At 42.6% G+C, this 23,209-nt stretch overlaps 4 protein-coding genes and 1 long non-coding RNA gene across 6 annotated transcripts; 2 read left to right on the top strand and 3 right to left on the bottom strand.

Annotated features, from left to right (window-relative positions):
* The first annotated feature begins 15 nt into the window (after nt 1–15).
* Nucleotides 16–2,951, top strand: LOC129587020 (uncharacterized). Its single transcript, XR_008690255.1, has 3 exons — nt 16–337; nt 429–1,557; nt 2,456–2,951. It is a non-coding gene; the product is annotated as an uncharacterized LOC129587020 (long non-coding RNA).
* A 534-nt stretch (nt 2,952–3,485) lies between these two features.
* LOC129587082 (uncharacterized) lies at nt 3,486–6,496 on the bottom strand. Of its 2 annotated transcripts, XM_055480670.1 has the most exons (5): nt 6,392–6,496; nt 5,876–6,196; nt 4,944–5,177; nt 4,507–4,852; nt 3,486–4,351 (listed from the first exon to the last, which is right to left on the bottom strand). In XM_055480670.1, the coding sequence occupies exons 2-5, from the start codon at nt 6,132–6,134 to the stop codon at nt 3,775–3,777; spliced, it is 1,416 nt and encodes a 471-aa protein (XP_055336645.1). In that variant the 5' UTR covers nt 6,135–6,196; nt 6,392–6,496; the 3' UTR covers nt 3,486–3,774. The 2 variants fall into 2 exon arrangements, with proteins under 2 accessions (XP_055336645.1, XP_055336643.1); XM_055480668.1 differs by lacking the exon at nt 6,392–6,496 and having other exon boundaries at nt 5,876–6,381.
* A 1,001-nt stretch (nt 6,497–7,497) lies between these two features.
* Nucleotides 7,498–12,381, bottom strand: LOC129587036 (uncharacterized). Its single transcript, XM_055480612.1, has 8 exons — nt 11,903–12,381; nt 11,497–11,739; nt 11,066–11,411; nt 10,561–10,992; nt 9,405–9,661; nt 9,044–9,289; nt 8,635–8,981; nt 7,498–8,398 (listed from the first exon to the last, which is right to left on the bottom strand). The coding sequence occupies exons 1-7, from the start codon at nt 12,159–12,161 to the stop codon at nt 8,818–8,820; spliced, it is 1,947 nt and encodes a 648-aa protein (XP_055336587.1). The 5' UTR covers nt 12,162–12,381; the 3' UTR covers nt 7,498–8,398; nt 8,635–8,817.
* Nucleotides 12,382–12,730: 349 nt separating this feature from the next.
* On the bottom strand, nt 12,731–14,113 carry LOC129587035 (uncharacterized). Its single transcript, XM_055480611.1, has 2 exons — nt 14,080–14,113; nt 12,731–13,578 (listed from the first exon to the last, which is right to left on the bottom strand). Exons 1-2 carry the CDS (start codon nt 14,111–14,113, stop codon nt 12,731–12,733), a joined length of 882 nt encoding a protein of 293 aa, XP_055336586.1.
* Nucleotides 14,114–14,911: 798 nt separating this feature from the next.
* LOC129587034 (tyramine receptor Ser-2-like) lies at nt 14,912–15,943 on the top strand. Its single transcript, XM_055480610.1, has one exon. It carries the CDS (start codon nt 14,912–14,914, stop codon nt 15,941–15,943), a length of 1,032 nt encoding a protein of 343 aa, XP_055336585.1.
* Nucleotides 15,944–23,209: the final 7,266 nt, after the last annotated feature.

Raw genomic sequence — 23,209 nt, 5'->3', positions numbered from 1 at the left:
CGTAAAGAAGCCGGTATAAATAGGCAAAAGTGCCAGAGATGACAAAGTCTAAATGAGTAAGTAGATTAATCATGCACAGAAAAGTCCATTACGTAACATACGGAATTTGTGTAGTACTGGTAAGTGGCAGTTTGTCAGTGTCATTCTCTGAATTTCATCTCAAATATCCATACAGCGCCACAATCCCAGCGATGGCCAATATGCCCAGGACACCTAATCCGAGCAGCAGCGAAATCTTTTTACACGCTCTACTAGACGATTGGAGGGCATGTTGCTCGAGCCTCGTTGAATTTTCCCAACCGACCGGGTCTTCATACGCCCCATCCGTATAGATGCGGTACAGAAAAACAAACTTTTCATCATTGCGTTGTTCTACCCTGTTTACACGGTGCGTTTGATTCCACGTGTGCATATTGTCAAATCCATAGCGACCTTCCCCTCCACCATCGGGTCGCATGACTATGGTCTCCGCGGACACCACCCGGGCACCGGTGGATTTCACCCACTGGTCCAGACGGGCGCGCGTGGACTCTTGGCTTTCGAACTGACCGGAACCTATCAAAATTCCCGGTGCGCTCGTCATGTTCGGAGCGAAGAGTTTGGCATGTAGTCGAATAGTGGGTCTTGCCACTTGATGATACGGGTCTTCGATGATATACGATACACGGAGATACCTAGAGTAGAGTAACTTCATTAATAAACCCAGCACAATACGCAAGTGATTCAAGTTCTTGGAAGGAATTTTGGTTATTTTTAAATTATGGTAATTACAGCTGCATTAAAAACCATTATACAGAGTAGAATATGCTTGCAGATTGCCATCATACTTGAAGTTTTGATTCATTCAGGCACCTTCTCAATTATACCTAATAACCACGCATCTACACGTATTAAATTTTTATTTACCTCATATAATTCAGCTTTGTTTCGTCTTCATCATACGACATGTTCTTTGTATCTGCGCCAGCATTGTAACTCCACCGGAAAGTGACTGTTTGCACGTTGATCACTCGATAATTTGGCGGCGCTGAAAGTAACCACTGTCGTGCACGTTCTATGACCTGTGGGAACGCTTCCACGACGGGATAGTCTGCATACCGCAAACTGTTATCTAAAACGGCCGGCAAGAAATCTTGCACCTCCACTTTGCAGCGTTGCGGTCGACCTTGTAAATAAAATATCCGAATAAGATTGACGAAGTTGCAGCTTGAATCGCCACGTTCTGTCCAGCTAGTCCGATCGGGATGCAAACCTTACCGAAAGTAAAACAACATCAACATACTGCAACAACACCTTCAACAAGTAACAATACTACAACAACCTAACAAGTAACAGGTACTAGTAATTATTACTATGTTACAATTTTTTTCAAAGACGACGTACTCGTACCAAGTTTTGCGATACATACAGTACGTTTACTAACCGCTGTACTCGCATTGTACCTGTCGACCCCCATTTTATTGGTTGAGTTTCGACTGTGATGAGCTGCCCAGGAATTCGGTCCCTTTCGAATTGTTGATTAATTCTGCCCAAAAGGGAATCAAGTCGTTCCACATTGTCGCCATGAATAATCGGAAGGAAGTTGTAGTAACCGATCTGATCGCAGTTGCTGTTATGGCCGCTTTTTACTTGTGTCCACAACCGCAGACCTCGAATGTAGCGTGTCTCGGATTCGTTCCTGTTAAGAGAAGTCAGTTAGTCATGACACGGGGAGTCGATATATTTAAAAACGGTGCATTTTATCGGTTATAGCGCCAATGCAATGCACAATTTTACATAAAAGTACTGATACTACTGCATGAAGAAATCTCAATATGTTTTATAGAGGAAGGAGTCTACACGCGTACAGAAATTACGGGAGGCGCGCCCCGGACGTCATATTGAACTATTTTATTCAGTGAGTACAGTTTGCGTAAATGCAAATTACTTAACTGTAAGGAAAGGAAGCGGTAAAGATCGTTGAAACCGCTTCTTTTCACAGTGGTTTTCGCCAAGGTATTAATTTTAAATACCCGCTGGTTACACTGAACGTTACAAAGTTAATGCATCGTTACAACTTGCTGTCAACTTTCTGATGAAAGTGCGTAATGCAGTGCAGAATACGAGCATAGTGTTTCAAGGTAACTTGGAAATTTCATGATAGCTTCATGATAATTATCTGTAAACAATTCGTACTTGACAAATGCCTGATTTTTTAAAAAAACTGCCAGTCGCCGAAAGGGTCGTAACTGCTTGCAATACGAGATATTATGTTAATTTTTTCATCACTGATTAAGCTTTGGGACTTTAAGCCGGTACAATTGTTTACTGAACAACGATCGAGCCATTGCTAAAACTGCATACCATGCGCTGTGTAGACAGAGTTTAAGGTGTCAACTAGAAATCCATCCTTGCTGGAAACCTTAAATTCGACACTTTCACAAGTGTTGACTGTGAAATGAGAATTGTTGCGCAGATAATGATTGGCACGTTTCGCCAGCACGGAAAATGATTCGAATTTCGGTCGACTGGAAGAACCGCTACTGGCAGACATCTCCGGTAAAAAGTCTACCGAACCGAGACCGGCAGAATCCGCCATTTTCAGTACCGTCGCCTTTTCCATTTTGAAGCGAAATATCTCCCCCCTTCAAAGACTATCGGCTCGCACCGCATGAGCTGTTACCGGAGAAACCGCATGAGCTGTTACCGCGCGGGGAAATATCACCAAAAGCAGACGTGGTCTCAAATTTCCGTAACAAAAATTTTGCCAGTTGTCAAACAAATTTTTCAAACGGATCTGTAGGTGCTCGAGTGGTGTTAACAGTGATAAAAATAGGCGAGCTATAGTGGTTAGGTTGCAGGCAACTTATATTATTATATATTATTATTAACGCAACTATGCGTATTAAGGCTTACTAAATTAATTTTCAATAACAAATTTTTGGACTTCCATCAGAAGTTCCAGGAAGCGAATAGACGACATCGATCGGCACTTTCACTCCCAAATCGATAGAACCGTCAGACATACAGTATCGATCGCGAAATTAAACGAGAAAATATTGTAGCAGTACTTCTACTACGTAGGAACCGTGAAAATATCGCGGACCCAAATCATGTGTTTTACGTATTCAGAGTTTGTAATACAGTATAGTATATATCAAAACTGTAGGTATTCGTCCTGGATTTTTAACGGCAGCACATGGATGAGTTTCTTCTTTTATCCGCCAGTGCAGGCGCCTTTCCTGCACTCGTTGCGGTGATGTGATTTATTTTCAACAATTATCAATATCATTTAACCGAAGACATAACACAACAGGCTGTACTTGCTTTCTGTGCCGTAATTACTTCCTGATTTTTGCTTCTGCTTATTTTTACTCGTACGTATATTACGGCACAAAATCAGATAACCGTTTGTCTTATAAAACTGGTCAGACAAAATGACAAATAAAAACAAGCAACAATTTTTCCACTCGGGTACAACAGCATACAGTAATACGGTATAAACGTAAACGATCAACGAGAATTACGCAGAGTCGACTGCCCAACAGAATTACAGTACAAACAAAGTGTAAACTAAAGCACCGAAAAATTAAAGCGCTTGGAAGCTTTCTATTAAAGAGCCGCGTACAGATCAATAGTTTTTGGTAAATAAGAAGCACCAAATTATCCACATTTATAACTTATTACGATTAGTTATATCTGTAAATGTTCAGCTGGCAAGTACATAAGTAAACGTGCGCTGGTCTACCGAAACCGCATGCATCGGAAGCGTAGACATCATTTCGATCGAGCCGGCTACGGAGTTTGCGTTGTATTGGTGGGTGGCAGTGCGTCTTTGTTATCCTCTGGACCTCGCGTTATCCATCCATACAGGCTTACAATTCCAATAAGGATAAACATGGCCAGAACACCCAGTCCAAACAGGAGAAAAACCTTCTTCATCCCTCTGCAACCTGATTGGCGAGCGTGCTCCTCGAGTCTCGTAGAATTTTGCCATCCTGCCGGGTCTTCGTACGCCCCATCCGTATAGATCCGGTATAGAAATACGAACTTTTCATCACTGCGTTGGGATACGTTGTTTACGCGGTGAATTTGGTTCCACGTGTGCATATTGTCAAATCCATAGCGACCTTCCCCTCCACCATCGGGTCGCATGACTATGGTCTCCGCGGACACCACACGGGCACCGGTGGATTTCACCCACTGGTCCAGACGGGCGCGCGTGGACTCTTGGCTTTCGAACTGACCGGAACCCAACAAAATGCCTGGTGCGCTGGTCATGTTAGGAGCTATGAGTTTAGCATTCAATCGGATAGTGGATCTTGCCACTTGGTGATCCGGGTTTTCAATGACGTACGGTATACGGAGATACCTATTTTGGTAAGACACAATAATTTTACATATATAATCAAGTTTAGGGAATCACATTATTACACAAGTAAATCCATTTTCGCAGATTTAATTTTGTTATATCTTTTGCATTTAAAGACACGCATAACATATATATTAATTCAGTGTTTTCCTGACCTCATATAATTCAGGTGTGCTTTGTCTTCGTGATAGGTCATTTTCTGGGTATCGGCGCCATCATTTTGGCTCCACCGGAACGTAACGGTCTGCACATTGATCACTCGATAATTCGGCGGCACCGAGAGCAGCCACTGTCTTGCGCGGTCCATCACCACCGGAAAGGCTTCCACCTGGGGATATGCACCCCATCGGAAACCACTATCTAAAACGGCCGGCAAGAAATCCTGCACTCCCAGTTTACAGGGTTGCGGTGGGCCTTGTAAGTAAAAAATCCGGATAAGGTTGACGAATCGACTACTGGAATTACCACGCTCTGTCCAGATAGTCCGATCCGGATCCAAACCTATAACGAAATGTAAGTTGTAAAATATCTTTTTCGAACAATATTACGTACTCTCGAAACACAACAGAACGAGTTTATCCAGTCAGTTTACCTGTCGATCCCCATTTTATTGGTTGTGTTTCGACTGTTACGATCTGTCCAGGAAGGGGGTTTCTTTCAAATTGCTGATTAATTTTGAACAACAAACGATCCAACCGTTCCACATTGTCGCCTTGAATGCTCGGAAGGAAGTTACAGTAGCCAATCTGATCGCAGTTGTTGCCGTGGCCGCTTTTTACTTGTGTCCATAATCGCAGACCTCGAATATAGCGTGTTTCGGACTCTCCTGAAAACGTAGGTAATCGTATGGATGCGCATCAACACACTATTAAGTTTTGTATTGTGATACGAGCACAGGGCGCACTTACTTATCAATTATTTGCTTTAAGTTGCGCAAGTGAAAATTATGTAATAATACGTCGTCGTACAGCTGTATTAAACAAAGTACAATAATAAAGCTGCATTAATAATCATTAAAATAATAATTTTGTACCGTATTACCGGCCAAGAGTTGGCGTGCACGCGTGTAGATTTGTAGTTTATAGCTTATACGCGCAAACGTGCCAATGACGTCATATTGCCCTATTTCATTCAGTGTGTGTAATATATTGCATGAGGGATGAGGATCGTCGGAGCCGCTTCATTTAATATAGATACAATATACATATGTGGTGGCTTTGCATTGTTATTTTTATCGTGATCCGCTTTCCGGTTGAATAGAAAGGCACAAAATTATCGTTATCAATCAAAGAGTCTGGAACTCTGTATTGTCAACTTCCTGGCACGCCACAAATTCGCATAAAACTATGCAAAATTTGTACAGATTTTTGTACAAATTTGTACAGATTTTTTAAAGAAACTGGCAGTAATTCAAGGATGCAAATACATACAGTATTTTAGTTATAAAGCAAGGTACAATGATGACACGCATTAATCTGCAGTGCTAGTATAAATACGATAGCTATTAATTAGCTAAGTACATACCGTGCGCTGTGTAGACAGAATTAACCGTATCAACGCGGAATCCATCCTTGCTGGAAACCTTAAACTCGACACTCTCGCAAGTGTTGACTGTCAGATGAGGATTATTACGCAGGTACTGGTTGGCACATTGCACCAGCACCGAAAATGGTTCGAATTCCGGCCGATTGGAAGGACCGCTACCAGCTGTCATGCCCGGTAAGAAATCTATCGATCCAAGACCGGCAGAATCCGACATTTTCAGCAATGTCGCCTTCTCCATTGTGAAGCAAAATATTTCTTCCAGATGCTATTGACAAGCGCACAAGATGAGCAGTTTGTTATCTGCAGCAGAAACACAAAGGCCTAGTACCAACAAAAACTTTGGCAATTGTCAAAAAAATGCGCAGCGGAAAACTGTGGTTATCATCAAATAACGCAGCTGTATGTACTAACGCTAGTAGGCCACTATAGCTAAAAATAATTTTCAGATATCGTGTTTAATTTTTTGACTACAGCTCGATATGCTGCTCACATTACCGTTAAGCACAACGTGCATGCATGCATGTGAATTGCGGAAACAAAGTTTTTACTTGATTACATAAAAGCATGCGTACAAACAACCATGGCATCGATCGACATTTCACCGGCGAACCGATAGTGTTCCAAAGTACATGCAGTATAATCAGTGCGGCATCCGATTCCGCGCTACGTACAAGCGGTACAACTATAAGTATGTATGTTAAACAGTGTGTTATTTCGGTGTGGCAAGCGGAGTACTGTACATTACATTTCCCGAGTTCCTCACATGCAGCTGATACAAGTGTGTTACTTATTTTTATTTTCTTCGTACCAATTTGACCGCGGCATTGCAGCGCCGTAGTTTTGCAATGAACCTTAGTTTGCAGTGCTGGTTGCACACATAAACTCACTGTGCAGTGTGAACTTCCGGTAGGCGATTAGACGATAACACAAAGAATAAGTATACGTAAGATCGTTGGCATTCCCATAAATTCGTTCACCGTATTCAACAACTTTTTATAATTGTTTTGCTTCTAAAATATCCAAATGCTTCTGGAACATTCACCAGGAAGTCGGACAGGACTCATGACCGGTCCACAAAAAAAGCAAACAAGAAACATTTCATCACGCGTTTTTAAGCCATCTTACATCTTCCTTATATTTATATTGCCACTATGTGCTTTTGGTAAAACAGTTATTTACGTTTCGGTAACTGAGTAAACTCTTTTCATACCGCTTATTTTACGGAACGACTTCTATACGAGGCGAGACGACTCGTAGGCAAAATAACTGAGGCTGTGCATAAACAACGGTTGCTTATTTGCCCACATGTACAGTTAACGAAGAGCCGCCGGTTCGCCAATCGATAATTGTGAAAGCAAACGCAATGGCCCTCCGTCGCTACGCATGCCGCTCGCGTGCACAACTTCCGGTTGTTGTCCTTGACAATATAGCTTGGTAACCCAGTGGCGTAAGGAATGCCTACCATACTCTTACGTAAATCCACTGACAAAAATTCGGGGTTGAAGTTATAAGAAAACAGTAAAACACCATATCTGCACTCCTGAATACGTTTTAAGCAACGTTTACAGGAACAATCAGACAGATGGCATAAAAGTAATAAAATACTTTAAAACACCGATAGTTGTCAGTCTTTAATTTTTGCCTTTTTTGTTGGCGATCTGTTCCAATCACAAATATACGCACAGGCTACAGAAACATTTCAAAGAACGAAAGATTGATTAATTAAGCACAGTATACGAGTCCTGTAAAACCTACCTCCTTATATTTTTGATCTAATTCTAATTCTAAAATATAATATTAAATAGTTCATTACTGAATGTTAGCCGACCCAGCACACATGCAACTAATACACGACCGGAAACTGATTTGTTACAAAAGGCAAAAACAGAAAAATAAAATCTGGAGATTACTCTTCCCCTTACTCTTATAAAATGTAATTTTGTGTCAGCAAAAAATCAAAGCGTTTAACTGCATCAACTTTTAGAGCGACGACCGCCAGTAAACACCAGCGATCCAACCAAAATAACCCCAATCAACACGAGCACCCCTACAAAGATCGCTAAATTCCGACTGCGCCGACTTCGTGTCGTCACCGCATACTGCTCCAGTTCCGGACTGTTATTCCATCCCGGTGGATCCTGGTAGTGTCCATCGGTGTACACCCGGTACAGATGCACAAACTGCTCATCGGCGCGTCGTGTGGATTTGTTGCGCCGGACCGTTTCATTCCAAGTGTGCATACTCTCAAATCCATACCGGCTTTCGCCTCCGCCCTCGAGTCGCATCATCAGACTTTCGGCTGAAACCACCCGGGCGCCGGTAGCCCGAACCCAGTGGTCAACCCGTGCGCGCGTCGATTCCTGAGATTCAAAAGCCCCACCGCTGCAGCATCCGGGCGGTGCGGCCATAATCGGGGTGATGAGTTTGGAGCCTAAGTGGATGAGAGAACGCGGTGCCGATCCGTCGTAGGCGTCCAGTACGACGAAACCCACTCGTAAATATCTGGAAATACGCTTTATCTGTTCAGAGCAGTTGCAAAACTTAGACACTTTTTAGTTAATTTTTTAAATTTTTGTCTATAATAATTTGTTTTCAGTATTTTTCAAAAGAAATTATAACGAATTTAAAAATTCTATGTTAATTCCATAATTTTCAAATTTCCAGATTTTTCTTAAATTAATGTAATTTTGTTATTTATATTGAATTACAGAGTTATATTAGTTTTTTTATAGTTTTACCTCAAATAATTTAGCCGAAGTTTGTCTTCATGGTACGTCATGAGTTTTGTATCCGCGCCCTGGTTGAAACTCCAGCGAAAGGTTACAGTCTGCACATTGACCGGCTGAAAATTTGGCGGCAGAGACAATAGCCAGTCGCGCGCACGCTGTGCTACAATGGAGAAATTCTCCATGACCGGGTGGTCACCCCAGCAAGAGACCGGTCTGCAGTGTGCCCGGAAGAAAATCCTGTACTCCGACGTGGCACCGCTGCACCGGACCTTGTAGGAAAAAGATGCGGATGACGTTAACGAAATTTGTACTGGCGGAGCCACGCTCGGTCCAGATTGTGCGATCCGGGTCCAAAGCTAAAGTTTCAAAACCCGCTTTTATTTTATTGCTGTGTTCTTTTGGCCAGTGTTCGTAGTACCTGATGATCCCCATTTTATCGGCTGCGTTTCGATAGTAATAATACGTCCCGGCATGGGATACTGTTGGAACTGATGGTTAATTCTGGCCATTACGCCATCCAGTGTCTCCACGCTGAATGTACTGCCTTGGCCCTGAATCTGCGGGAGAAAATTGCCGTATCCAATCTGATCGCAAACGCCATCGGGACTGCTTTTCGTCTGCATCCATAATCGCAGCGCCCTTATGTACCTCGTTTCGGTGTGTCCTGCATAAAACGGAAATTCCGTACATATTAGTAGCTAATTTATGTACTGGAGTGCGCGTGCAAGCAATATCAGTGCTAAAATGTATACTGCTAACAATTGTAAGATCTGACGTACCATGAGCAGTATACACAGAATTCAGTGTATCAATTTTCCGGCCGCTGTTGCCAACGTTGAATTCCACACTCTCGCACGTGTTCACCGTAAAATGGGGGTTACCACGTAGAAAATTATTGGCCCGTTGCACCAGGACAAAAAACGATTCGTATTCCGGTCGGTTGGAGGGACCGTTAGCTCCTGTGATTTCCGGTAGAAAATCAACAGACTGCAGACCCAATGCAGGCGATATCATGGGCACGTGTTGTAATTCCATTCGAAATTAATTGTTGGATACTTGCAGTGTTTTAAGCTGTCAGATTATCCATGCAATCTGCCGTTAAAACGTTTTGGAATAAGTTTTCCCGCGACCATTCATGATGTTGCGCGCGCATTCAAATGATTCAATCGATGCACGTCACATTGGCTTACTTAATTTTTCAAGAACTGGATGCGTAGTGCAGTATTACAGCTGAGTTTTTCCATGTGCCATCATGCCATGTGGGTGTACAGGCGGGTGTATCATGCCTCTGGAAAGTCGCGTTTGTCGTTGTTGATGCTTCCGCCTTTCACTAGCAGCGTTTCACAGACATCAGAAACCAAGACGCTGATAGACGTGTCCCGGCCGTAAACCGTTTAAGCGCAGAAAATAATAATTTACACCGCAGACGTGTTATATTTTATCGAAAGACAGCTTGCCAAATACCGGCTTCCGCCGTCAACACACTTCTTTATTCATTTTTATACACGGGTTAATTCACGATAGTATGGTAAAAAAGCATACATCGCATCTATCGGCCTGTTAAAAGACTGATATAAACATTCATGGACTGAAGAGTAAAACATACCATTTTTTTCGTTAATAATCGCAAGAAAGCAGCAACCAACACAGGCGGGGAACAGTGCTCATCAACAAGATTTTTCAGAAATTTGCGTGTAACTAGCGGAAAACCGAAAAATAGCAACTCTGACTCTATAAATTACGTCTCTCTAAACAACAACAACACTTGCAAAGTGCAAACCAACAATTTTTGATAATTTTGCAAACATAGGCAAGAAATGATCAAGGCAGAAGAAAGCAATTGGTATTCAAACTGGTGCAAAAAAATGAGATATTCTTTGCTGATTTCTTGGTGAATGAGAAACTGGAAATGAGGAGATAGTGTTGCAAACCTACATTACGACGCATTCCGAATCGAAATCATTAGCATCCCGCCAATCATTGGGATCGGCATTCTCGCCATCCGTGTACACCCGGTACAGATGAATCATCTTTTCATCCGTACGTCCCGTGATGCCTTTGATTTTATGGAATACATTTCTAACATGCATGGGATAATTGTCGGTATATCCACGAAAATGTGTCCCGGAGCCGTCGTAAATACGCAACACCAGACTTTCCACCGACACAACCCGCGCACCGGTCGCTCTGACCCACGCATTCACCCGTGTGCGCGTTTCGTCCTGGGTCTCAAAATCTCCATGATCTTCGAATGTCCCGGCCTTTTTGAGCATCAATGGCACGATGAGCTTTGAGTGTAACTGGATCAAAGGGCGTGCTGAGGGGCCTTCCTGTGGATCTTCTGTTACATAACTGACTCGAAGATACCTACAAAAAAATTATTAACAAAAAAAACCTTTTTTAACATGTTCCACTATAAGATTTTGTTAGCCGGTCTCACCTCAGATAAGTTAAATGATAATGTTTTTCTTCGTGAAAATCCATTCGGTTAGTGTCGATTTTTTCATCAGTATTCCACCTCAGTATCACCGTCTGAATATTGACCGGTCGATAATTGGGTGGCAAAGACATCAGCCATTGTGACGCGCCCTTCATAACCGTTTCAAAAGTCTCCATTTTTAGTTCATGCCCGTCACCGGCGAATTGGACAACGCCCGGTACAAAGTCGTGAAGGCCTACTTGGCAATGCTGTTCCGGGCCAAGAATGTAGAAGATTCGGATAAAGTTGATAAACACTACTCTGTCCGTGCCTCGTTCGACGAGGATTGTCCGGTCAGGATCCATATCTACGAAAGTACAATACAGTTGATTAGCAATGCTGTAAAAAGACCGCAGAATACTGTAAAGCCAAACATTAAAAATGATCATTACTTGTAGGGTCCAGTTTGACTGCTTGGGTTTCAACGGTAACAACATGTCCGGGAATGGGATCGGTGGTAATCTGCCGGTTGACTCGCGCAACGAGAGTGTCGAGGCCTTCCATACCCACAGCGCCGCCGATCAGCGGGACAAAATTGAGGTACCCGATCTGTTCGCATTCGTATTCCTTGCAATGCGCTTTCTCTTGCGTCCATAATCGCAAGCCTCGGATGAACTTTGGATACTTTGGATACTCTACGTTTGTAAATGTTCGTTGAATTTAAGTATGCATATAAGTACGGAGGATTACGGTAAAATTTTGAGGGACGTAATTGTTTTTTTCCCGTTATCAACTTAAGCACAATTAAGATATCAGTAATTACCAAAGCTAAGACTTAGGATCCTACTTTGTACATACCGTAATAATTTATGTACACTGAGGTGATGGTCTCAATGCTGTATCCGTTCGGTGTTCGGAATTCGACACTTTCGCAGGTATTCACGGTAAGATGAGGATTGCTCCGAAGGAAGTCGTTAGCGCGCTGTACCAGTACGGAAAATGACTCATATTCCTGTTTATTCTCGGGAGAATTTTCATGTACAATCAGCTGCGGTAAAAAATCGGTAGCCTGCAGTCCAACTGGGCTGAAGGTACTCTGTTTCTCCGTCTTTTCCATTTAATAACAGAAGCCCGTAAAAACTATGTTAACTAGGAGAATGAAACGGAAGCTCCTCGCACTAGATACAGTGTTCCAAATAAACACGTAAATGCACTTTGAGTAAACACTGGAGACTTAATGTGCATGGTGCATGCTACCGCACTAGACGCGCCGGGTGGTTATTAAGGAACAGCCGTGACTTTCCTGACGGTGTGGCACCATATCCGAGAATTAATATATAATATATGTTGTTATAACTCGCGTGATTCAAGGTGAATCAACTGACACTATCTGTAAGTACAAAAATTTGAAAACGCTTGATGCTACTGTAAGCACTACAATTTTCCGATCGATCGCCGTTCTTGCACAACCGGCATTCAGCCTGCTTTTGCGTATTCAATGACACGCACAACATACAAAAACGCTCTTTGAGTCGTGTCGGGTCGGTAGGGATTCACTGGTAAGTATTCCAGTAAATCCACCACCATTATAATCAAAGAAATATGTGAAAATTAAGGAGCACGAGTAAACACAGAAATGTTTAATAACCACTCGCTTTTGCCGCACAACAAACTGAACAGCGCGCTTTATCGGCAAACAACACTTTTGAACTGCATACGAAACTGCGGATAGCAAACCATATAAAAGAAAAAAGGCAAGATATCTTTAACAGAATTCAGAGAATAATATAAAGCCAAATACGTTTTATTTTGATCGCCGTCCAAGAGCAGTCGGTAAACCATACGGGCGACAATCTGACAGGTTGTACTAGCGGCGACAATGGTTGACCCGGCGACGACACTCTTGACCATCCTTGTCAGCAATATGGTGTTGGCTAGGATTCGCTGCTCTTTCGCACTTGAGCAATCCGCTGGACTTGTTCCTTCCTTGAGAAGATTTAATTTAGCTTTAACAGCCAAATATATTAGGCGTATTTGTGGTAGTCCAGACAGTGCCAATACAAAATAAAAATTCACAGTATAAAATACAGTCCATGGCGTTTGTGCTAACCAGACCAGTGGCAATCCCCGACAGACAATACGGATGACCGATGATTTGGAATGACCAATAAAATACAAGGTCAGGTGAATGGCTATCGTTGCCGCCCATGTCACAGCGTTCATGATGATAATGATGCGTTTTGTACAGTATTTGCGGTAGAATGCCGGATAGTCAACAAACAGCCAGCGGTCAAGACTGATTACCATGATTAATGAATTGACCAGTGGGACCATGTGTACGAACACGGAGATCTGCAGTGTCCAGTTGACGTACGACTTTTCAGAGAATCGGAATATGGGGCCAATCACAGCCAGCAGGCCCCAGATAAGTTCCGCTAAGGACAGCGATATATGGTGAAATAGAAACGGATGTTTATGTTTCCATTTGAAGAACACGATTAAATTCAGTGTGCTGAACGCGATAATGAGCAGTCCTGGAATCAGAGCACCGAGTGTGATAACACGAAAAAAGGAGGAGTTCTGCCAGGTGTCGCATGTGTTGTATGAAGAAAAATTATTAAACAAAAATGAAGCAGTGTGATTAAGCATCATCAATTCAAAACCTGCAACTAGTCGAAACGTTTCTGCAGTAAAATTTTGGTTGATCAGTTATCTTCGCTTTCGTACGGCAAACATTTTCATAACCAGTGGAAATAATACTCCAGTCATAGATATTAGCACAGCGGTGCGATAGAACGAAAAGGTCAGCCTGAAGCCAATATTTCAGTATTTGGATTAAATCTCACGCAAGAAAAGCAGCACCCCTCCCGGCAAAACACAATCGCATAAAACTACATTATGTACAGTACGCTTGAAACGTGTCCGCTCGTTTGCCGGCTCAAAACGCTAATGAGCGCTTGTTATTACGAGGTTAAGCACAACAGTAGAATATCCCGTTATAACTGATGCTTCCTGAATTCCTTTTATTAACGCACCAGTTGAGTCTCGTTTTTCCGGGGAAGACTCCATTTATCACATAACGACTCACCGGTGCATGGATCTCTAGCGTCATACGGATTCTGGAATCATTAATGCGACATTCTCACAACGGACAATTAGATTGCCGCGTATTTATTCAGAGCACGCATATCTGTAGTCGCATACTCGCTCGCCCTAATTAGACAATTAGTCTTCACATGATTCTGCTCTATATTTGACTCGATGACGCTGTATTTCGTAGTAGTTGTACCTTTTGATCTACCGGAAATTGGTAAACCTTAAAGTGATTATACCTGCAGGTAATCTACCTAGGTGTGTTCTTGTTGCACGTACCCGTGCTGAAAAAGCAGCCACTAAATTAGCAGCAGGCAGGATAAACTTCATCGTTTGGTTGAATAGGTGCATGCTGTAAAAGCTGTTTTGTTTGATAATCTAGCTCTAATGAGAACGAAAGTCAAATTTTGATCATAGTCTGCTCTGTCACTGCAAAGCGCCCGCGCGCTCGAGTGTAAACTGATTCTCGTGGGTTTGTAGTAAACAATAACTCGGGTTTTATGTTCAGAAATTGTAAGGGCAGTGAAAACCGAAGCGGCAAGGGATTTCCCCTCTTTTGCATGCAAATCACAAAACCATGTCAAATACCACGGAAATTCCACTGTAGCAGGAAGAATAATACGGCTTGCGGCACCTATAGAATCAAAATCAGTAGCTATAAAACATTATATGTGAAGCAACGAGCCACTAGCATTTTCTGCATTTTTCCTTTAGTGAGATTTTTCAAACATAGTTTGGTAGACAAATGACAACAAAGGTTGTTGTGCTATCAACATGAATCTCTCCGGTTTACTTGGTAACTTTTCCAATGCGACTCTGGCGCACCAACCAGAAAATTCGTCTCACTGGAAGCCCTTTCCGATTGCTGTCCTTGTTATAATCTGTCTAGGCGCTGTGCTGAATATTCTCGTTCTTCTGACGTTTCTGAAGTCAGGTGCCATACGTACACCATTTAACATATACTTAGTTAATCTGCTGATCACCAATCTCCTGCATGTCGTACTGATCAAACCTCTTGAAGTTGCTTCCAATGTCCTGGGTGGATGGACGCTGGGGTATTCAGCATGTACGTACTTTCTGTACGCACTGTACATAATCAATGCCGAAATGATCCATGCGCACGCCCTTATCAGCATTAACCGCATCTGGGCGGTGACCTTTCCTATCAGTTACAAGTACCGGCACACTAAGGTCACCGCCATTGCTATATGCGTGGCCAATTGGATCTACGTCAACGCGCTTCTACTGCCGCAGATTATTCGTGATGCCGTATGGTACCGTGAACTACAAATAACCCCGTTCTGCTTTTTGCATGTCAAGCCACAGTATTCGCTGATTGTGTTCACGGAGTTCTGGTGCTATGTGGTCCCGGCGGTGGTCATCGCTGGCGCGTTTCCCTATGTAATGTGTAAACGGCGAAAGCGTACTATCGCTTTTGTGACCGAAGAACCAAACCCGGAGATAGCGACTGTGGGTAGTATTAAAGTGAGTCTTCGGTCGGGTCACAAGGGCACCATTCGTCCAGGCGGACCCAATGATACCCCAAGCGAATTACGAACATCCGGTCCCCAACGATCTAGTGGCTACATGATCTTTACAGCGTTAACGGTGACCGTCCTGGTCTGTTGGATTCCTAACATCGTCTTTTTCAAAATGAACTTACTGGTAGAGTATTACGATACAACTGTTTATGAGATTGTGGCCTCCTTGTTTATGCTGCAGGCTGTAACTGATCCTGTCTTTTTCATTATCAGTTTAAAAGATATTAGAGCCAATATAAGGAAGATATTCTGCTTGTCAGTTTGATTTTCACTATTTCGGTTTGTTTGTGGTAGGCTGTTTTTTGTGGAGAATCCGATTATGCACCGTAATTGAATAAATATTTTCTGAACAATACGGCGGATGATTTGAGCTCAATGCGGATTGTATGTGCTTTGCACAAACAGGATTTTACCTGTTCTCACATATTACTGGGAACACTGAGAAGACGGTGTTCTGTTCAGCACAGCAACTGTTGTCGAGATCAGTTTGCAAGTGGGAGTTGCAGTCTGTACCATATCATGTTCGCCTGCAAGATTTTGATCCACCCGCTCTGTCCAGTAAAACTGCGAAGATGTTGGGACATTCACATCCGACAAGTAACGTTATCCAACGCCAACAGCAAGCACGAAAAGGAAGGTTGCAAAAGGTCACTCCCTGAATGTCGCTGTTTAGGAAGGTCGAAATGGCGATAATGTCAGTTATTGCTACAGCAATAACTGTCGTTAACGTGCGATCGGAAGTTTACCGTGTTGCTATGCAGAACTTCCGATGGACGTGGCATATTAAGCTTAATTACATAAGTTGATATGTATTTTATTTAATTTCGGAATAGTTTGTAAAGAATTTGCCGTCGAAAGCGAAAAAAAAAATGCGTCTTTTTTACGTTGAGGGCAACATCGGTTGCGGAAAATCAACGCTTTTAAAACAATTACTAAACATCCGTGAGTGTGTCTTATTTGAGCCCATCGAAAGATGGCAAAATGCGGAAGGTCGAAATTTGCTAAAAGAATTCTACGCCAGCCCCGCCCTTGCGGGTGCAGAATTTCAAAGATTCGCCTTGCACACTATGATTGCTCGAGAAAACCAGTGCAGCCCAACCAATAATAGATACTTCCTGGAGAGATCGCCCTTCACATCCACCTATATATTTGCTCAGATGGGTTTGAAAGCTGGCTGGTTAACTGCAACAGTCTTTTCGGAATTTGCGATAAGCAAGCGGCTAGTACCCATGCTATAGATACCATGACTCGGAGGCACCGCGTCATGCGTTTGAAAGGAATGCTTGCCTCTTTCGCCTTGCGAAAAAACTGCACGCGCGATGGACCGGCCACGGGCAGACACAGGGCAGACCAAATTCTCCCTTCTCCTGTGATTCATCCATCGTTTTACCTCTCGCATGTGCATGTGCACTTGCGGCCTACCGATTGTCACTTTTGGTAGTCGGGCCCGTCTCTCTGTGACCATGACTGTTCCTAGTAAGCACAGTCTTAATTGCTTTTTTAATTACTTTTTATGACTTGTGCTCGCGATTTCTGGGCATGTGTACTAGTCCGGTTGCTTATCGCAAATCAGGTTTTGAAGAACTGAAGCACGCCTACAACCGCTACGAGCAGAGTAAACCCGTAGCCGAGCGCCATATCATATACGTTCGAACCCTGTCAGAAACTGCCCTTGCCCGCATTCGCTCCCGCGGCCGCTCAGAGGAGTTCAGCATTACACAACAGTATATCGATAATCTCCACCAGCAACACGAGCTCCTGTTCAGCTTGCAGCCGCCTAAGGGAGCCGCTAATGTCCATGTAGTGAATAACGATGGAAGCAGCGAAGCACTTCGTGACGCAGTAATGACGATCGTGAACAGCTTGCCGTCACATCAGTGAATCCCCGAGCAGAACAGTATCGTAAATCACAATTTTTCAGTATTTTCTGTTGACCTCTTTCAGTATTTTCAGTTTCTCTTCCTTTTCCGCCGGTTAATTCTGTAAACTCCAAAGTAGCCTCCAGTTTTTTCTCTTTTTTCCTCCTATTCTCAGTTTTCTGACTGCTTAACGTAGCCAGCATCCTGGCGGCTGTTACCCTACTTGTTAATGCTGCTCATGTGCTTCTTCCTTTGTTAGAACTTTTGAGTTATCCTTCTCACTCTAATCACTAATGGACTTTCCCACGTATTTGCGAAATCATGTCTTTTTTTTACCGCATTTCGCTATTTTACTGGGAAATTTACTTTGCAAGACTAAAGTCTTTATTACGTGTTTTCTCGGTAAACTGTAGTTAAATAGTGGTATAATTAGAAGGTACAGGTACTTCGTACGTTCTGCTGTAAATTACGTGCAAACTACGGTATTTGTTCTCCAACATTATCAGCTCCGTTTCAAACGTGCACGTTATTTCTTTTTCCCCCGCAACTTGTGCTTTGTTGCATTATGCTCTGTTCGCCGCTTACGCCTTAAACTAGTCTTATGCTCTAAACTTTATAGCAAAAACGTGCACGCTTTTCCCGCAACTTTAGCTGCAGTTTTATCTTGATTTCGGGTCACTATCGTTTCCGTATCCTATTTCGTAAATTAAGAAACCTAAATGAACTTCACACCACTCCTACTGATTTCGTAATTTGGCAGTGTCAATTCTAACGTACTCTGTAAATATAAGAGTATAGAAGTGCTTCGCAGGCTATAATAATTCTATGCATACCGTTGCTATTTTTCATGCATATCGTGTACCTAATACGAATAATGCTCCTCCTATTCATACTCCTAATCCTGAGTCAGAATTCATACTCCTATCGCCTCTCATAATTGTAATGCTTTGCTCCTATTGGTCATCATCCCTTTGTTCATAAGCATGATACTTTTCTTCATCTTAATAATCACAACTGCTACTGTGCCACGAACCATACCAGTGCGCTCCTGTGCCTAATAACTATTTGTAATACATGCATTATATTTTAATTTTTGAAATACCGTGTTTTGGTATTGACAGTAGAAGCCCGTGTAAACTCTACGGCATGCATGGTGTTACGATCGTGGATTACGACCGTGGACACTGGATAGCGTGGATTGTATGGCTGTATGTATCTTTATGGTCTTGTTGGTGCCGATTCTGAGCTGTATGGTTTATGATCATATTTGTGCGGGACATTTATGTCTTTATGGTGTTATGCATTTATATGCATGAGTGTTTGTGACCGATGGTCAAGTGGGAATGAGAGGAAGGCAGGATTAATCTGGCCTGCAGGAGCGGATGTGCAGTGGTCAGATTGGTGCGTGTGTTTTTATAGCTTTGTGGCTGTATGCGATATGAGCGTGTTGTGCGAGCATGCATATTGATGTGGTATATAAGTTGATGCAACTGTGTGGAGACGGCACAGTTGTCGGGAATGCAGCTGTCATGAAATAAAAGTTAAGCTTTTTCCCTTAGTGTACGTTACGGTGGTAGACGTAGTGCATTAAGGGTTCTATCATTGGTGCCGAAACCGTGGATGTTGCCGGAATATTAGGAGAATATCTGACAACATCACGGATGTGGAGGAAGAGGTCACCGTTGTGGGAACGGTGGGCCGCGTTGTTTAATATTGTTGGATATTTGGATGATACCCGGCAATATAACGGGCGTGCAGCAGAAGGTCATCGTTGTGGATACGGTGGACCGTGTTGTTTGATTTTGTTGGGATATTGAGGTAATATCTGACAATACAATGGGCGACCAGGAAAAGGTCACCGCTGTGGGAGCAGCCGGTGCGAAGTATACCGTGAACGTAAACTCTCGTCAATTAGCGAAGGAGTTTACGGATCTGAAATTGGCCAGCGACACCAAACCACCGTTGTTTAGTGGGGAAGCTAAAGAAGTGGTGGATGAATGGTGCAGGCAGTTTCAGCGTATTGGTAATGCGCTAGAGTGGACGGATGCTGTCTTGCTGAAGCAGGCGCCGATATATCTGCGTAAATTTGCAGCCAACTGGTATGATAGGGAGACCAGTGATGGAGCGAGGATTCCATGGGCTGACTGGGCGGCATTTAAGAAGGCATTAATTGCTCGATTTCGTCCGAAGGATATGATTCAGCGTTACAAGCGTGAGATGAGACGCCGGAGACAACTGCCGGATGAGGACGTGAGTACGTATTTCAACGAAAAAGTTTCGAAGTGTTATCTTGTTAATCCGAAAATGGAAGATGCGGATGTAATCGAACATTTGAAAGATGGATTACTTGAATCCTACTACGGCTATGTGGTACTTTCTCAAGCGACCACGCCTACGGAGTTTTACGCTGATTTGGTGCTTGCACAGACTGCTGTGAAGCGCAATAAGCGTAAAGAAAATCAGTACGTCACTGGGCCGGTGGCGTGCGATGAGAAAGAATGGGAAGAAAGTGGGCACTGGGAAAATCGGCAAGAAGATGACGACAGTACTGATAGCGCGCGGGAGCGACAGGTCGGTGCACCGGGTCATGACGATAGTGCTGATGAAAATAGCGATGACGCTGTTGAGGACAATAGCGCTGTGCGCAGTGGCGGTGAGGGCAGCACCGTATATAATGCCGGCGGCCGAGATGAGCCGGGTGGCAGTGGAAGCGACAATGGTAAACGGGGGTTACCGTTTAAGGGAAGGTTGGCACAACGCGGTGCAAAGTCGTGCTACAAGTGTGGTAACGTTGGACATTTGATGGCCAACTGCACGAACAGTAAGCCACGAGTGGATTAAAAGAGGTGGAGGAAGCTGTGGCGACCGTGCACAGACAATGGTGGTCAATTAATTGGCACAGTGTAGCCGGGTTGGCTAATGTGCTCATTGAATTGTATTCCGTGCAGTTAGTTATGGATTCAGTGCATTATCGTGCTCCGGATGGCAGTGATCTTGAGGGTGCATTCAGATCAGCTGATCCATTCTTCGGGACGAAGAATCTAAGCGGAGGGTAATGTTACGATCGTGGATTACGACCGTGGACACTGGATAGCGTGGATTGTATGGCTGTATGTATCTTTATGGTCTTGTTGGTGCCGATTCTGAGCTGTATGGTTTATGATCATATTTGTGCGGGACATTTATGTCTTTATGGTGTTATGCATTTATATGCATGAGTGTTTGTGACCGATGGTCAAGTGGGAATGAGAGGAAGGCAGGATTAATCTGGCCTGCAGGAGCGGATGTGCAGTGGTCAGATTGGTGCGTGTGTTTTTATAGCTTTGTGGCTGTATGCGATATGAGCGTGTTGTGCGAGCATGCATATTGATGTGGTATATAAGTTGATGCAACTGTGTGGAGACGGCACAGTTGTCGGGAATGCAGCTGTCATGAAATAAAAGTTAAGCTTTTTCCCTTAGTGTACGTTACGGTGGTAGACGTAGTGCATTAAGGGTTTTATCAATGGTAACAAGCTTTTGAACTATACCGTACACACTTTTTCGTGTCTACTGTCTAGTCAGCATAGTATCATTGCATGCATCCTTTTTGCGCTATCTACAATAGTCTAAGTCTGTAACTGAACCAAGATTTTAGTGAATTTTTCATCCGACTCCTGAGACAATTCAGAGGAATAAAACCTCTTCTAAGTTTACAGAAGTCTAAACTACAACCGAAATTTTCTAAAAGTATTCCGAAGAATACCACAAAAATCAAATCAACTCGATTCGAATTTTTGAGTAGAAGTATAGCGGACGTGAGTCAAATTTTATGTGTCATATTTTTTACACAAGACAAACGATATTTATATAATGTAGAGCAGTTACTGAATAAATATGCAGCACGAGAAACTAACTATGAATGGCTTCTGGCCTTCTACAGAGTACATAACACATTTTTGTCGCGTTACCGCATAAACTCCGTCCAATCAGTCTGAACAAATTTTTTCTTTTGCCAATCAAATATTTCTTTTGATTCACTATCCTATCTATTACTTTCATACATTATTATTTTTATTATTATTATTATTTCTTCGTGGAGCAGGTAGCCCATTTCCGGCTAGGGTGACATACTAGCATGGGATTTTAAACCTGGCCAAACAGCAACTGCATAGAGAAAATTCCCAGCACGCTTAAACAAAATTTACACTACACAACGCATGTTTAAACGCACCAACCGATCGAACACTAAAAATATCAGAAGAATTAGAATCCACGAAAAATTTCCACATTTTATTTAGCTTCCAAGCCAAGGTTGTTTCGCCGACTTTTTTCTTTGCTTTCGCCTTGATTATGGTCCGATTCCCGTTCCGAAGATTGTACGGTTTCACTTCCTCTTTAAATTCCACCATCTCGCTGATGTACTGTGGCACATGGAATTTTTCCGGGTGCTTGATTTTGTACAACCACATCGCTTCGTTTTGTCTCCATCTGGTGAACAGAGGAAGGATCCCGTGCTTGGTCATGAACAATTCCGTGGATATTCCAGAGTAGTTTGCAGCCGCTCGCAGGCCGCTACGATGCATGGCGGCCAGTTTTTCCCGCAAGCGCACAGATGCCCCGTTCCACACTGTATAACAGTAGTCCAGATGAGACTGGACAAAGGCATAGAAAAGCGCAATGCGTTGGGATGTTGGCAGGCCGATTTTCACACGATTTAACAGTGATATACCGTACCGAACACTCTTTTGGACCTTTTTAACATGGTCAGTCCAACTGAGATGTTCATCCAGTATCACTCCAAGGTGTTTCACTGACTTTTCTGGTTGCAACTGATGACCGTTCAGCGATACGTTAACGTTACTTTCGCAGTTGCGAGCTGAACTTATGATCAATAATTTTGATTTTTTCTCATTCTCATTGACATACAACGCATGTTTTTGGTTTTTCGTTTCTCCCAGTACTTCTCGGAAACTTTTAATGGCAGTCATGTACCTAAATCTCTCTTACATATACGATACGAGTCCGACAATATTTAGATATAATGGTTTCGATCTTTTGAGCGGGATTTGAAATATTCGTTAAAGAATACAATTTTATTGAACCGAACAGTCTATCGTCAGTCGAATTTATTGGTAGTGGAATTCCACTTTATCAAATTTAAAGGCGAGCCAGCATAAGGAATTTATCGAATTTATAATACGTACTCTGCAAAAGTACAACAGTATGCAACAGTACTATAGCACAACAGTACAGTTATTTTTTACTAAAAAATAAAACAAAATTGAATGTACTATATTGTCTGTACTATACTGTATGTACTAAATTCATTTCTGCTCTTCGGTGCATTTACTAACCCTTCTTACTTCTTTTCATGGCACTATTAATTTATTGTTTATGAACGGTTTTGTCCATTTTGACGAAATTAGATTCATATGACAAGCTAATTATACACGTAAAGATGATAATTTTAACATTTTATAGTTTATACTTCTGAATTAATGTTGTCCATGTACTTCAAACTTGCATCATACCTGATTTGCAATACTATCATTTCTTGTATAATATCCTCAAGTAAGTCAAGTTACTCACAGTAATCTATAAAAATGTTTTTCCCTGCATTATTTATGTTTTAACCATTTTCTTTTCTTTCATTCATACTTGTAATCTCACTATCTCTACTCTACATTTATC

The sequence above is a fragment of the Paramacrobiotus metropolitanus genome, unplaced genomic scaffold (genome assembly GCF_019649055.1).
Source record: "Paramacrobiotus metropolitanus isolate TYO unplaced genomic scaffold, Prichtersi_v1.0 Parri_scaffold0000023, whole genome shotgun sequence".
NCBI lineage: Eukaryota > Metazoa > Tardigrada > Eutardigrada > Parachela > Macrobiotidae > Paramacrobiotus > Paramacrobiotus metropolitanus.
This window is presented reverse-complemented; position numbering and strand designations above follow the sequence as displayed.